This window comes from Ciona robusta, chromosome 3 (assembly GCF_009617815.1).
Source record: "Ciona robusta chromosome 3, ASM961781v2".
NCBI lineage: Eukaryota > Metazoa > Chordata > Ascidiacea > Phlebobranchia > Cionidae > Ciona > Ciona robusta.
The window spans coordinates 4,390,423-4,406,768 of NC_143237.1; the positions used below are offsets into that span (position 1 = coordinate 4,390,423).

At 45.5% G+C, this 16,346-nt stretch overlaps 1 protein-coding gene and 1 pseudogene across 3 annotated transcripts; both read right to left on the minus strand.

The window, feature by feature from the left end:
• Positions 1-1,248: 1,248 nt before the first annotated feature.
• Positions 1,249-3,825, minus strand: LOC149738330 (uncharacterized). Of its 2 annotated transcripts, none has more exons than XM_089873602.1 (2): positions 3,229-3,825; positions 1,249-2,730 (listed from the first exon to the last, which is right to left on the minus strand). In XM_089873602.1, exons 1-2 carry the CDS (start codon positions 3,473-3,475, stop codon positions 1,730-1,732), a joined length of 1,248 nt encoding a protein of 415 aa, XP_089729728.1. In that variant the 5' UTR covers positions 3,476-3,825; the 3' UTR covers positions 1,249-1,729. The 2 variants fall into 2 exon arrangements, with proteins under 2 accessions (XP_089729728.1, XP_089729729.1); XM_089873603.1 differs by having other exon boundaries at positions 1,249-2,517; positions 3,229-3,824.
• Positions 3,826-6,610: 2,785 nt separating this feature from the next.
• Positions 6,611-16,302, minus strand: LOC149738331 (uncharacterized; annotated as a pseudogene). The gene is made up of 2 exons (XR_016384523.1): positions 14,109-16,302; positions 6,611-9,506 (listed from the first exon to the last, which is right to left on the minus strand). The product of XR_016384523.1 is annotated as an uncharacterized LOC149738331 (transcript).
• Between the last annotated feature and the right edge of the window lie 44 nt (positions 16,303-16,346).

Below are 16,346 nucleotides of genomic sequence, written 5' to 3' on the forward strand. Positions count from 1 at the left end.
TTTTGTCGAACAGTTGTTCTTGTTGTTGTAGTTGTTTTTGTTTTCGTGACTTTTTTCCGCATTAATTTAAATTCTTAATTCTAGCATTATTCTTTAATCTCTTAATTGAAAACAAATCATAAAATATATTTATAAATTTTAGACTAAATTTTCAGATTTAAAACCGCGCATAATTAGCGATTAATTAGCCTTTTTAGTGGCCGTCTGGCCGACTCTATCGGGACTTCCCCTACAAACTCCAAATAACATACAAATCAAGTTATTCATTTTTGCTTCGCTGGCAATTTTGCGATCGAGTTATGCACTGTTTATGTTTTCGTTTAGTCCGGTTAGTAAATTGTTAAAAAGTCCGGTTAGTAAAAAATCATAGTTTGGTTGTTAAATTGTCACCGTAAGTTGGTACACTTGCTTTCATACAAACAAATTCAGTTAATGCTAACAGCGGGCAATTGTGCCAAGAACAGTTTACATCGTGAAATGAGGTTGGTACTTACTACTCAGCACAGTAGAGATTGAATATTGAACTACGGATTATTCAATGACCATAATTGGTTGTGTTTATAGCGGTAAGCATTAATTTATCACGAGTTCTTAAACAAAGCCATTTTAATAGAAGTAGGACGATCTACAAATGTTTACATACTTTCACTAGATAACAGCACTAGCAGGCAAGTGAAATGTTTGACTACCTCCATAGGTTGATGCTGTTACTTTAGTTGTTAACGTAGTTTTGGCGTAGACTGACATGTACCAATATTTATGCCTTGTACGCTGTAAGTCATATTGTGTTCTGTATATAATCTATTAAGCAGAGCAAACTCAAGAAAACCATAGAGGTTGAAGAGATGGTTTTCTATGCATAGCAACAAGAAATCAAACATGTGTTAGGTATTTCTCAAACAATAGTTAACTATAGTAGCATAATACCCAATGATATTTATGTACCACTATTCAAAGACGTTCAGTTAGCGGTTCCGGGGGTGCCTTGTCACCTCAATTTTCAAAACAATTGTGAGATAAAGTGTTTTGGCCCAGTTTTACAGGTTACTACAGCTTTTAACCTGCTGTTAAGTATCTAAAAAAACAATCAGGCCCAGATCCTACTCTATTCATACTATTCAATGAAGTTTATTTATGTTTTAAGCTATGATTGTGTTACGTGTTTGAGGTGTTTGGTCCGGGACGTTGCCCTAACGGCCAATCGCGGGGCCTGCCTGTCGTAGTCTGCTCTAAACTGAAACAACTATATAAAATCGTATATCGTTTTAATAAAAGCAAATATAAAAACAGACGTTCTAAAATATAAAAGTGGCAATGACCGATAAACAAGTTAGCATACACAGGTACAATGAAACTACTGAGAACAACCGTATTTTGTAAAACGACTCAAAATGACACTTCGCACAATCTCTAATACAATTACACAACCTTTCAACAGCACGATACAACGAGAACTAACCCAACAAGCGAATAGAAACGAGAAATAGAAAACGCGCAAATCACTTCAATCAGCCCAACGGCACAGAAACGCCGTGACTTAAACGTGTGAAAAATCAAAGAAACCAAGCGTGACAACAGTGAACAAAAGTGAAACAGTGATAAGGAAAACCAATAAAAACAGACAATGAAATCGACAAATTAAACATCGCACACAACAAAGACTGAAATAATGCAAACCTAAAAGCACACACAACATAAAAGTAAATAAGCGTATGTGGGCTCAAAGCCCTCATACCCACAACGTAACACCCCCCTTACTACATTCGTCCTTCTCCTGGAGGACACAAATTTCGACATAATACTGAGGCCTTCGTCGATTGCGTTTTGGCCTTTCTCGCTGTAACTCGTGCAGTGTCAAATCATTCTGTGAAACATCATTTCGTGTGTGTGTCGTTTCTTCTGGTTCTTTTCTCGTCGACTCCCCGCTCGCCTCGTCCTCGGTGTTCGTACTTTCATCCGCTTCTTTGCTCGTAGGGGAGCACTCTGCCTTCTCGTTATTGGTTGTATTATCGTTGTCGCGTCGTGGTGTTGCTGTTAAGTCGGGAGTATAAACAAACCCGCATACGGGTTGTTGCGACACCTGTTGTTCGTTGGGGTTATTCAGCGCTTCGATTGTATCTTCTGGCCACGTTGACCCCTCTGCGGCCGGCTTCAAGCGGTTGTAGTGGACCGTTTGTTTATTGCCGGCTTTGTCCTGAATAATATAATTAACCGGGCCTTTCTTTTCTAATACGCGATACGGTCCTTTGTAAGGAAATTGGAGTTTTTTACATTTACCTGTCGGTATTGCTGGGTTGGTCAGCAATACGATATCTCCGTTCTCAATGCATTTACCGTGTGTCTTTTTATTGTACTGCTGTTCCATCCGGGTTCTTTGAACCTTCAATCTGTCTTGTGCGATTTCCTGTGCAAGTAGGAGTTGGTCTTGTAACCCACCAAGATGATTCAGTTGATTTGGTACATTTGACTTGATCAGTTCGGGACATATCAAATCAGTTGGTAATCTCAACATTCTGCCTGTAAGAAGAAAATGTGGGGTAAAGCCTGTACTTTCGTGCTTACTACCATTGTATGATGCAACGACGGCAGATAGTGCTTCATCCCAATGCCTCTCATCTTTTTGGATATAATTTCTTAGCATCTTAATGATCGTTTGATTGTTGCGTTCCACTCCGCCGTTAGTTGCTGGGTGATATGCTGTACTTCTGGTTTTCTTGCTTCCCATCAGTTCTATCAGTTCATGAAAGAGCTTACTTTCAAAGTTAGTGCCTCTATCTGAATGGACGATTTCAGGCACACCATGCACCGTGAACCAACGGTGATACAACAAACTCGCGGTCTCTTTAGCAGTTTGTTGCCGCATGGGCCATGCTCGAACGTACTTTGTGAAAACATCGCAAGCAACCAATATAAACTGATAGCCTGCTCTTGTGACCGGCAAAGGACCAAGTACATCAATTTCAATCCTTTGCATCGCTTTTAGTTCAGTGGAAGGGACAAGCGGTGCTTGTATCGTTTTGTTAGGCTTTTTGTTCAATACGCACAATTGACATTGTCTACAATACTTTTCAACATCTTCCTTCTGTCGTGGCCAATAAAACCTTTCCACAACTTTTCCAAGGGTTTTAGTGACGCCTAGATGACCACCCCCGTGAGCTGGGTCGTGAAGAGATTCAATGATCTCGTGCCTCAAGTTTTGAGGAACCGCTAATTTATATGTTAACGCACCTGGTATGCTATTGTTGTCAGCCTTGACGTACAGCAGTCCATTTTCGCTTGTGAGTTTCGAGAATATCGCCCAGTAGTGTAGCGCCTCTTTTCCCAGTTTCTTCACTTTTCTATAGGTAGGTCGTACACCACGGTCCAACCAGGGGAGAACGTGAGTGAGCTGATCGTCCAAACGTTGTGCGTTTTCTATCTCTGTAGTGGTTTTACCTAATGCAGAGGTTAAATGCAACTGACACACCTGTTCCATCTGTACGCTATCGTTGTCATTATTGCCACTGTCATTTTTAACGGGTAAGGGAAGTCCTCGCCAACCTCCAGCCGACTTAAAGCATCCGCGTTGTAGTGCTTGCTTCCTGGTCTGTGTATTAGATCGAAATTAAACTGGGCGAGGTGTTCAACCCAGCGAGCACATTGTCCGTATAGATCACGCGATTGCCACAGCCAACGTAATGAAGCATGGTCTGTTCTCAGGGTAAAATGAGCGCCTGCAAGGTAACATTTAAACAGTTTGGTTGAAAATATAACTGCCAATAGTTCTTTGCGTGTTGTAGAATAATGTTTTTCGGCCTTCGTCGGGTGCGGCTCCCATAGGCGACGACATGTTCTTTCCCGTCTACAACTTGACCCAGAACGCAACCGATCGCAGTGTCCGAGGCGTCTGTATCTAAAAAAAATGTTTGGTAAAGTCGGGGTACTGCAGTACCGGTGCACAAGTCAACGCGTCTTTCAAGGAGGCGAATGCTTTTTGACAATCATCGGACCATTGGAATCTGCAACCTTTTTCGGTTAGTTTGTGCAGGGGTGATGCTTTTGCTGCGTAATCTTTAACGAATTTACGGTAATATGACGTAAGCCCCACGAATTGTCGTACTTGTTTGGTGTTCCTCGGTACAGGCCACGCCTTGACCGCCGCAACCTTTGCAGGATCACAACAAATCCCATCTTTTGAAACGATATGACCTAAGAACCCAACGCTTTCTCCAAACAGGTCACACTTCGTTGGTTTCAATGTAAGACCGGCCTTTTCGATCCGGCCAAGCACCTCATCTAAACGCTGAATATGTTCGTCAAATGTTCGTCCGTACACGATTATGTCGTCCAAGTAAGCCAAGGCACCATTCCATTCTATACCGTTCAAAACGATTCTCATCAAGTTTTGGAACGTTGCAGCTGAGTTGGACAGGCCCATCGGCATGACAGTAAATTCGTATAATCCAACGTGACTTGAAAATGCCGTCTTCTCTCGTGATTCGTGGTCCATTGGGATTTGCCAGTATCCTGATTTCAGATCTAGGGTTGAAAAATACACGGAACCAGACATTTCATCGAGACTGTCATCTACTCGTGGTATTGGATAGCTATTCTTTTTGGATACATCGTTTAATCGTCTGTAATCAACACAAAATCGCATCTCACCAGATTTCTTTTTCACCAGCACAATTGGACTGGACCATGGTGACGTAGAATGGCGAATCAAGTTCTGTTCTTTCATTTCGGTGATTATGTTTTCGATTTGTTGCCTTGCATGGTAGGAGGTACGTCGAGGAGGGAGACGTATCGGGTTGGCATCACCTGTGTCAATGTCGTGTTTCATTAGACTTGTCTGACCCAAATCATTTGATGATGTAGAAAAGGCTCGTTCGTGACTTCGCAATAGGTTCCACACCTGATCTTTCTGATGTTGCTTCAGTTTATCACCTAGTTTTACACCATCTCTTATAGCCTCAAATTTGGCATTACCGGCGGATGATTTGCTAAGGGTGCATATACTGTGCTTTAACTTGCGGGTTGAATTAGATGCGGGGCCTGGAACGTTTAAGGCAACGCATGTTTCAGGCAGGTAACAATCACTTTTACCAAAGGCCGATAATGGTAAAGCAGCGGCAATTCGAACACCACTGGGTATGTTAATGTGGTCATCGGTAAAGTTAGCTATCCGTACGGGAACAATTCCGGATTTGGCAGTGACTATACAATTAGCAGTGAGCAAACTATACCTTGTACCAAAGTCTTCGTTACGTTCAACCAAAACAGGAAAATCTGGCCAACCGTCATTGTTGTGATGATGTTCCAGTGTACCATTAATGATGATTTCAGTCATGGATGGGAGATCTATTGATTCGGTAACGTAAACTTCTTGTCGTTCAGGGATAAAAGGTTTGCTCAAAAGAGGCACGGTGGATTCACCAACTGACATCAAGTTCGAGCTGTAACACAATTTACAGTGATTATTTTCTAAAAAATCAAGGCCCAGTATCATCTTATGAGCAATTTCTGGCGACACAAAAACTTCGATATTCGTTTTGAGTCCGCCCACTGAAAGTGGGATTCTGGTAACACCCAACATTGTCACTGATTCGTCGCTTGGACCTACAAAGCGCATATGACGCGGAACTGCGTCTAACTTTTTGTTTACAAATAAAGTATGCAGCACATCTGCTCGTAAAAGAGTAATTGTGGACCCAGAATCCACGAGAGCAGAAACTACAGACCCGTTAACAACGACGTTAGCAAAGCGGTGAAGTTTTGCAGCTTTTAGGCAACCTACTTTTTCTATGCGTTCATTAGATACGGTTTCAGTGTTGCTCCGCGGGATATACGGAGGTCGCGAATGGATTTCTTTCCTAAAAAAGGCATTTTTACTTTGTACATTTGTATTTTTCATGTATGCATCGTTAATTTTAATATCAGGTCTGCTTACTTGCCGAACATTATTGCAGAATCGACGTATATGTCCTAACTTTCCACATCCGTAACACTCACGGTTCCGATGTAACAAGTTCGCAGCATTAGGAGTTCGGTATGGCTCGCGGGTTTGTGAATCCGGCCATTGTCGCTGTTGAATCTCAGGTTTATGTGACATCATACGTTGCAGACCTTCGATGCTTTGTTGTACTGCTTTTAAGCTTTCGGCGATTTGATTGGTGCTACCGACGTTCACCACGTCTGAGCCTCGAGCACGTAACGAGTCAACCGGCGCTACCTCTAGACTGCCTGTAGTATTCGTGTTAATTGCCAATTGAACAGCGGCCCAAAAATCTCGCGAGTAATCCAATTTACTTGGAATGGTTTTTGCAAAGTCACGATCCACCAAGCCACAAGTGAATACCAAGTATGTGACTTCGTTGCGTATTGCTGCTTCGTTATCAACGTCTGGATAAGCACGATCACCAAGACTTTTAACAGCAAAAGCAAACTCACGGGTGGTTTCTCTTGGTAACTGTCGCCGTTTCAACAGTTCTTCCCTTAACTGTTCCCGATGAACTTTGTTGTTGTTCAAACCAAGTGCACGTTCTGTTGTTGGGTCTGGTCCTATCGTACTCCTCTTCGCGCGTACTAGATGCTGTACCTCGTTTAATCACCGATCAATTGGAACCAGATCAACACTTAATAACTCCTTTATTAGTAACTTGACAGTGACGTAACGATACGATAACGATAGCAGAATTTACGGCTCAATGCGTGCCGAAACATGGCGCATCCATCTTTTATACAGACGAGAGTTGTGAGAAGAAGGGAACACGTCAGCCTCCAGGCTTACCGCCAGTCACACATAACGCAACTACAGATACAATGTCTGGGTATTGAGCATAGTTCACACACAATTTACAACGATAAATCCTGCCAGCAGCCACGCATCTTAATTAGGAAACGGCTAGGAAATTGTGACAGTTTCCGTTGTCAGGCATCGGTACGTGGACTCACACAATATCATTAAACCAGTAAACATACAACATCGGTAAGCATGGAATTACAACGATAGCATTATTATCGCCCGCTTTCACACGTCGATCACTACATAGGCATCCCCCGCACAAAAATGTTTTCATATACAGTACTTGCAATCTGCGCGATCGTTCCTCCGGATTTTCGAACCGCTGGCGTCGCGGTGATCGTTGTGATCTCGGATTCTATTGTTTTATGTTGCTTTACGATTGCCAAGGTCGCTGTTGAGACGTTGGGTTCTTGTCGTTCATGATCGTTGAACTGACGCCCGTTGTCATAGGTCATGAGGATTGACTTGTTTTTGTCGCGCAGTTGCTGATCTGGGGGTGGGGCCGTGTAGTGTCTCCGTGTTACTTGCTGTCGACGTCTGAAAAATATGTCACATCGGTGAGAGCCTACCGAATTGGAATACGTTGCATAACCATAGCAAGGCCTATTACACACAATCATGACACACAGCCTCTACATCACACGGACGCTATACAAAAGTTGTACGGGTGAAAAGCATTACGAACGTATAAGCAGGAACACAAAAATCTGGTACACCACGACACGCAACCGTAACATGTGCTCGGTGTTCTGGGTGGCGTCCCCCTGCCGTACATTAAAGCGCGTTTTAATTTTAATCGTTAGCAGGGGCGTTGGGGCTAGGGGGGGGGAACGCCTTGGACTCTTCCCCGGACGGCGAAAAATATGGCCGCACCGTAAACTTTAACAACCCACATAGTCAGGAAAACCCCCCAAAAACACGCGAGGGTCAAGGCAGCCATGATCACACAGGTCCAAGCTGGGGAGGTGATGGAGCTGATCACGTTCAGAAAAATGTTTTTGGCTGAAGCATCGAGCGTACTCGAGACATATTCCATGTCAGCGCTGATGGTTGGGTTTGAATTTGAATCCAGGTAGTGATAGAACTTGTTATGGAACAGTTTGGCTTGACTTAACGTGGCTAGCATGGAGGTTAAGTCGTCCATTCCACCCGCAGATTCCGGAAACTCGTTCATGAGCGATTCATAATCTAGCGTTTCATGCTGGAATTGAACTGGTGTCAGAGACGGAGTGACGTAATTGATTTTTGGGTCCACGTGTGAAAGCGTGTAGTTCTCAAAAAGATAAAAGGAATCGAGGATTTTGAACGACATCACCCTGCCTGGGTTGTATTTTTCGACGAACTTGACGGAGGCATAAACGAATCCGTCCCGGTAGAGTTGGCCTATACGCGGTTTTCCGGTGGCATCTCTGTAGCGAATAAGCGGGCGAGTGGCGAAGAGTTTGTGGTGCTTGAGTGACAGCATAATGGTCCCGTTAATTTTCTCACAGGTGATCTCGGTCATTAGATCACCCACCGTGATAGCGGCACGCCGACCGCCTAAGATTTCGCTCAGCACCTCTCCGGGATATTGCCTAGAGACGAGCGTGTATAAAGTGGATAGTAGTGATTGCACGGTACATTCTAGATAATGCACGTCCGATGTCATATTGCGGAGACTTTCAACCATGGTGTCCGAAACCTCATTTATCATGTTAGCTGTCGGATTTCCATTCCGGCGCCGAGACGCGATCCTGCCGTCACTCGGCAGCCAGGCAGCCGCGGAGCAGTTTGTCGGGACTATGATTAGGCCCGCCGCGTCGCACAGGGCATCTTTAGAATAACAAGCCGTCGTTTGGGGAGGACACGTGGATTTGGAATGGATATTCATTCCCAATTCTCGGATTTCTAAGCGGTAAGGGCGGGGGAGTCGCTGAAATGAAGGGTAAGGGTGTGGTTGCCCATGGGTTTGGTTTTCGGACAATCAATGAGCTTGGGCACCTTCCAGATGTAGGTACGTGTACCAACCGTACAGAACCCGTGATGGACGTCGCATTTGCTAAGGATGCCCATCGGGCTTCGCAGCCGCTTGCGATTAGGGTCGTAATACCCGACCGCGCGCGTTATTTGTGCATTGTATATGGATTTTGTGACACTGGTGGGCCATTGGTATTCTAACTTGACCCTATTCGTAGTCGAGTACTGATTTCCCGCTATTTTGGTTAGCGGGCCATAGTTGGGAGCATTCAGCGTGTGCTTCCATTCTTGACAAGATCCAGGGGACGGGGCGATGCCCGAAACGGTTTCGATGGAGTGGGTTTTGCTTCCGAAGAAGAAGTAGGTGGTGTGGAACGTTGAAACGAAGGTTTGGCAGGTGTACATGGTTAACGGGGTGAGGTCGGCGGACGGATTGTAAACTTCAGCGTGGCAGGTTTTGACAGTGGACGGAATCTGTTTGACGCAGGGCGAAGCTTCGGGGATGAAATACTCTCCTTTAAACAGAGAGTCATGGCAAAAAAAAAGAGGAACCGGGCCGGCTAGGTCCACCATGCAGATCAACGCCCAAATTGTGGGGAACATTGTTAGTCGTCCCTAAACCGAATCGGAAGTCTAACTACCCGACCTGTTCGTGTGCGTGGGTATAGGATTGGTTCTGTCTCGTCGTCTTGTTGGTGAGTCTCCTCCGTAAAGTCTGATGGGGCCGGCAAGTTCTCAAGCTCGGTCGTCGTGTCTGGACCCGGCTCTGTAGGGGCAGTGTTTTCATTAAAAAATACGTCATCGGACGACAAATCAGCAGGAAATGAGGGCAGCCGAGCTGTCTTTATTCTATCGATAGAGACCGTGTTCGCTTGGCCGCGCATGGCAAGCGTGAAATATTTAGGACCTCGATCAAGTATTTTAAATGGCCCATCATAATGTGGGTACAAAGGACCCCTGTTCGCTCCGCATTTGACGAAAACGTGAGTGCAGGAAGAAAGGTCCGGATCAAGGTGACTTCTAATCGGTAATTGTACTCTCCTGGTTGGGAAGCGTAGCGAAACCATGAACGAGGACAACCGAGAAGCAAATTCTGATTTAGGCAGCCCGTGGGAGTCGCGTTCGTCGACCAGTTCCAGGGGCAAGCGTAGCGTGGTGCCATAAACGATCTCCGCCGGCGTGCACGCCAAGTCTGGTTTGAACGAGGATCGAAGACCCAACAACACAGGGCCAAGGTTAGTGTGCCACTCCCCGGGGTTGTCGTAAGCCCTCAGAGCGGCCTTGAGAGTGCGATGAAACCGCTCGATGTTGCCGTTGGCAGCGGGGTGATATGCCGTGGTGCTTATGTGCTTAGCCCCCAAAAAGGAACAGAGTTCGGCCCACACTTGTCCCGTGAATTGGGCGCCCCTATCGGTCGTAATGCGTAAGGGACAGCCAAACCTGGCCACCCAGTGTAGAAGGAATGAACTTGCTAGCGTACGGGCTGTGATATCTCGTATTGGGATGGCTTCCATCCATCGCGAAAACCGACATATGGCGGTGAGGAGGTAGGAACAACCATCCGAGCACGGCAGAGGACCTACTATGTCCACGTTTAAGTCGGTGAACCGCGACGTCGGTTCCCGGTACCTACCCAGAGGTGCGCGGTTGTGCACGTGTACTTTGCATCTCTGGCAAGCAATGCATGCAACGCACCAATCTCGAATGTCGGACCTCATATTATGCCAAAGGAATCTATCTCCAATGAGTTTTTGGGAGGTATTTACGCCTGGGTGGGACAAGGAATGCAGGGTGTCGAACACCTTGCGACGGAGCTCCGCGGGAATTATTGCCCGGAACGATCCGGTAGATACGTCACCAACGATGACGTCCTCACTGTCAGGGAGCGTGCGATTCACAACTTGTCGGTCGCTATACTTGGACATGTCGTTGAGAAATTCGGGACTGCGCTGATGGCGGGAAATTTCCCGAAGTGTAATGGCGTCGTTGGGGAAGGAGAGCGAATTGACCTCGATGCGCGAGAGACAGTCGGCAACTGAATTGTGAAAACCGCTAAGATGATCAATCTGTTTGGTAAACTGGGAGATGTACGATAATTGTCGCGTCTGGCGGGAGGTGAGTGTATCCCGCTTTGCGTGGAAGGCCCGGACGATGGGTTTGTGATCTGTTACAATATTGAATTTACGACCTTCTAATATATATCGGAAATGCCGCAAGGCGTCATAGATGGCCAACAGTTCTAAATCGAAAACGCTATATTTCTTTTGCGCAGAGGTTAATGCTTTTGAAAAGAAGGCTAGGGGTTTCCATTCGCCCCCTTCCAGCTGGTTAAGTACCGCGCCCATCGCGGTCAAACTACAGTCGGTCACCAAGGAAAATCTACCGTGCAGTTTAGGATGACATAACAGCGTTTCCGCGCTGAGCAGGGTTTTAATCTTTTGGAATGCGGACCGGGATTCAGGGCACCAACTAACGGGGACCCGATTTGATGGGTTCTTTGGTAGCTTAGCGTTAAGCAATCGTAGGGTTTCGGACGCGTGTGGTATGAACCGCCGATAAAAGTTCACCATCCCTAGGAACCGACGCAGACCCGCGATGGTTTGGGGTAAGGGAAAAGCTCTTATGGCGGTCACGCGGTCTGGTATGGGACTCATGCCGTTTTTGGTGACGCGATGACCGAGGAATTGTACCTCGGCGACGCCTAAAATACTCTTCTTGGTGTTTATGAGCAGCCCATATTCGGAAAGCCGTTGAAACAGAACCTCCAAATGTTTTACATGTTCTTCCGGTGAGCGGCTCGCCACCAAAAGATCGTCGACAAAGGCGAAACAAAAGTCCTCCAGTCCGCGCACTACCTGACAGATAAATCGAGAGAAGGACTGGGCTGCGTTGCAAAGACCGAAACTCATGCGTTTATACGCGAATGCGCCAAACGGGGTAGTTATGGTAGTTTTAGGAATCGAGGACCTGTCCATAGGAATTTGGTGGTAAGCTCGTTCCAGGTCTAACTTAGTGAATACTGTGCGGCCATGGAGGTGGTTCGCGCAATCGCGAAGGAATGGTATTGGATAGGAATCCGAAACGGTCATCTGATTTAACTTGCGATAGTCGCCGACACAGCGATACGAACCATCCGGCTTTTTCACCATGTGAAGCGGCGAACACCAGGAACTATCGCTCGGAACGACAATGCCTAAGTCTTGGAGCTTAGAAAACTCCTTTCTAGCTATTTCCATCATTTCAGGGGAAAGTGGTCGTGGCCGACAAGAAACCGGATGGCCGCGTGTGATAATTTGATGCGTGACGTTATGTTTAACCGGAACGTGACGTGAAAATGGAGAAGTCAGGTCAGGGAACTTGGACAGAATATCGTTAAACCGCTTGTCCCCCTTGCATACGGGTGGTTGTTCGCCGCGGAACTTTATGTGTCCCGGCGGTGGCTCAACCGTCGAGCCGCGGGATTTCTGGTCGTAACTGGTCTCGAGGGAATTGACTTGCGGAAACGTCCTCGCGTTCCCACGCTGGTGAGGCCTGGAAGCGCGCGACCGCTGGAAACCAGAGTTATAATTCGAGATCAACCGTTTACCATACACATCCACTAAGAGCCGGTAGTGGCTGAGAAAATCGGCTCCCAGAATCGCATGTTTTATATCACAGATATGAAACGTCCAAACGAATGATCGGCCCATGTCTAGATTTAACGCGAGCTTAATTTGCCCAAAGGCTCGAAACGTCTTACCAGAGACGCCCTGCAGTCTCAGAAACTGTTGTGGGTTAAAACGAGGAGCGTACCATAACGGGATGATGCTTACGGCGCTTCCAGAATCACATAAAAAAGGCAATCGAAGGCAATAGTCAAACACGGTGAAGGTTGGGGGCGATTGAGAAGAAGTCCGGTTAACACGCTTCACCGCACACGTGACGGACCAGGCCCGTTTTTTGCACGGTCCTGCCAGCTGCAAGGCTGCACGCAGCTGTACGCGTCCTGACCATATCGAGCATGATAAATACAAAGATCAGACGGAGGAAGGCGGCGGTCAGCCGGATAACGGGGTCGAAACGACTGGTTCTGATTGAAACCCGGTTGCCAAGAATTGTACCGGGGAAACCGAGGGTTAAATCTGGGTCGAGACTGGAAGGGGGGCGCAAAATTCGGCTGGGCCAAACGAGATCGAGACCGAACATTACCGTTGCCTCGCTGAGGTGGCCCCGAGTGGTTTGAATCGACTGGGGTATCCGCGGGCGACTCTCTATCCTGAAAAGCTGGATACTTCCACGATTGTACGGCGTCCGTCAGTCGCTCAATGCGCCGCTCAAAATTGTCATTAATGAGCGTCTGGCTGTTGATTGAGTTAGCTGATTCGGTGCTGTTGGATATGTGGGCGGACGGGTTCGCAAAAGAGTTGGGCGCTTGTAACATCATTATGTCGTCGGCTTTTGCAGCCAGCGTTTCCAGGTTCGACTGGGTGTATTCAAGACCAAGAGTGCGTCTTACGTCATCCGGTAGCCGCTCGACGAACAATTTTTTTAAGAGACTTTCGGCTACGACCCCATATTCCCCGTGGCTGCCCAACAGGGATCGCATCTCGCTGAGCAACTCGCTTGGCCGCCGGCCGTTTAAGCGTGTCTCGTGCAGTAGTTTGTTAAAGCGCTGTACCTCGTTGCATTCGTACAGTTGCAGCAGGGCAGTTTTGAGATTGGTATACGGAGCGTCCACGTCTCGGTTCATAATGAAATGACCGACCCTAGTGACTTGATCGGGGCCGAGGGCTGAAATAGCATGCGTGAATCGCACGTGCTCGCTAAAAACGCGATTGGCTTCAAAAATCGATTCAACAGTGCTTAACCAGAGACGTACTGAGGAAGGCCAAAATGCTGGTAGTTTGGGTTTTAGGTCAAGCCGTTGCTCTCTCTGTATCGGCTGATTTTCTGCGCCGCGTGTGGCCACATCTGCGTCAGGCCCGCGTGGGTAAGTGAAATGCTCGCCGACTCCGGTGGGTTGCTCGCGCGCGTTATTACCCGAAAATTCGTGTGAGAAATTACCCTTAGGCGCGTACCCAAAAGGATCACCCTGAGCACCGTTACCACTTGTAAACGGATTCGAGCTACTAGAGGGTGAGCTACTAGAAGGTGACGAAGAAAAATCACTGGGGTTTGCCGGGAACATTGAACGTTCCTCAGGTGGCGGCACCAGGGGCGACGGCAAAAATGTGGGTATGTCGCCCATAAGGGGCGTGGAATGCTTAGCCGCCTTAGATTTTGGGCGTTTCAGAAACGAAAGAAACTGGGCCATGATACTTAGAGCCCCGAGACGAATTTAAATTTACGATATTTTTAACATGCAAAAAGCTTAAATATGTTGCCGCACCGTAGAATTGTCTTCGGTAGGTCTTCTGTCTTCGTTTTTCGGTCGTCGGAAGGTCGTGTTCAGAAGGGGTCACCACTTTGTTGGGTCTGGTCCTATCGTACTCCTCTTCGCGCGTACTAGATGCTGTACCTCGTTTAATCACCGATCAATTGGAACCAGATCAACACTTAATAACTCCTTTATTAGTAACTTGACAGTGACGTAACGATACGATAACGATAGCAGAATTTACGGCTCAATGCGTGCCGAAACATGGCGCATCCATCTTTTATACAGACGAGAGTTGTGAGAAGAAGGGAACACGTCAGCCTCCAGGCTTACCGCCAGTCACACATAACGCAACTACAGATACAATGTCTGGGTATTGAGCATAGTTCACACACAATTTACAACGATAAATCCTGCCAGCAGCCACGCATCTTAATTAGGAAACGGCTAGGAAATTGTGACAGTTTCCGTTGTCAGGCATCGGTACGTGGACTCACACAATATCATTAAACCAGTAAACATACAACATCGGTAAGCATGGAATTACAACGATAACATTATTATCGCCCGCTTTCACACGTCGATCACTACACTGTCAAAGTCTTATACGATAGATTGAATATGCAAGGATCTTTTCCTTGAAGTTGCCATCGTAAATCTTGACTGATAGCGGTGATAAACATGTGCCGTTTTACATCATCTGAAGCTTTGACACTTTCGCAATAGGAATCGAACAGTTTTATAAAATTTCCCAAATCACAATCAGGGGAAAACGTAGGTGGTGAAATAAAAACATTAAAAGCCATACTATTTTAACAATAGACGGGTACAAAGTGATCGAGTTCTCGTTGTAAGCAGACTACAGACGGCGGATGTAACGATTGCAACGTCCTGGCAGGATCGCCAAGTTTTTGTTACGTGTTTGAGGTGTTTGGTCCGGGACGTTGCCCTAACGGCCATTCGCGGGGCCTGCCTGTCGTAGTCTGCTCTAAACTGAAACAACTATATAAAATCGTATATCGTTTTAATAAAAGCAAATATAAAAACAGACGTTCTAAAATATAAAAGTGGCAATGACCGATAAACAAGTTAGCATACACAGGTACAATGAAACTACTGAGAACAACCGTATTTTGTAAAACGACTCAAAATGACACTTCGCACAATCTCTAATACAATTACACAACCTTTCAACAGCACGATACAACGAGAACTAACCCAACAAGCGAATAGAAACGAGAAATAGAAAACGCGCAAATCACTTTAATCAGCCCAACGGCACAGAAACGCCGTGACTTAAACGTGTGAAAAATCAAAGAAACCAAGCGTGACAACAGTGAACAAAAGTGAAACAGTGATAAGGAAAACCAATAAAAACAGACAATGAAATCGACAAATTAAACATCGCACACAACAAAGAATGAAATAATGCAAACCTAAAAGCACACACAACATAAAAGTAAATAAGCGTATGTGGGCTCAAAGCCCTCATACCCACAACGTAACAATTGTAAATGCATTTTAATCACGTCATCGCAGATTTTGTTAAAATGTGAATCACGATGCCTAAATCACCATTTTGTTTTGTGCAATGGTAGAGTTCTTGGGTATTACCATGCAATAAGAGGGTTGTACCTGTTAATTTATTCATTACATTGTAATCATACAATAACAGCATGTTTTACTTTATGGTATATACAAATGAGTTTCATAGTAAACTGTTTAATGTAAATAATTGTTTACATCTGTGAGCTGAACCAGGTCACCTGGATAAACATATAATGTGGGCTTGTGAACCTAGCTTTGAAAATAGAGAATTATTTGTCACCTCAGTATTGCTGTATTGGCACCTATGGCAACTTATATAAATGCTTCTTTATTTGTTATAGTATCCAAAATACGAATAGCCTATATGTGTGCAGTTAAGCAATAAATGTATAATAAGCTAATATATACAAACGTTTTATGTATTCTTTGTCGAACTTGTGTTTTTTCATTACAACTCAATTGTATTGCGGTTTGGTTTAAATGAGGATTCAATATGGCCCCTATAGGTTTTTACGACATATAATAACAGTGGCGTCGATTTTATAAAAATGTAGGGGTTGCGATATTAAAACGTATTAGCTGGAAGTCGGTTTGTAAAACACGTACAATGCATTGTAGTAAAAGCGCTAATTAATACTATACTAATTATTAGTTTAAACCGTGCTCATCCATTAGATCAATATGATCTCTTGTTTAATTTGT

What these genes read in the sequence shown, in the direction of transcription:
- LOC149738330 (XM_089873602.1), bottom strand. Translation starts at nt 3,475, where the DNA reads ATGGAACAGGTGTGTCAGTTGCATTTAACCTCTGCATTAGGTAAAACC. An exon ending in TGACAACAATAGCATACCAG is followed by an intron (nt 2,731 to 3,228) that starts GTGCGTTAACAT and finishes ATGAACTGATAG; the next exon opens with AACTGATGGGAAGCAAGAAA.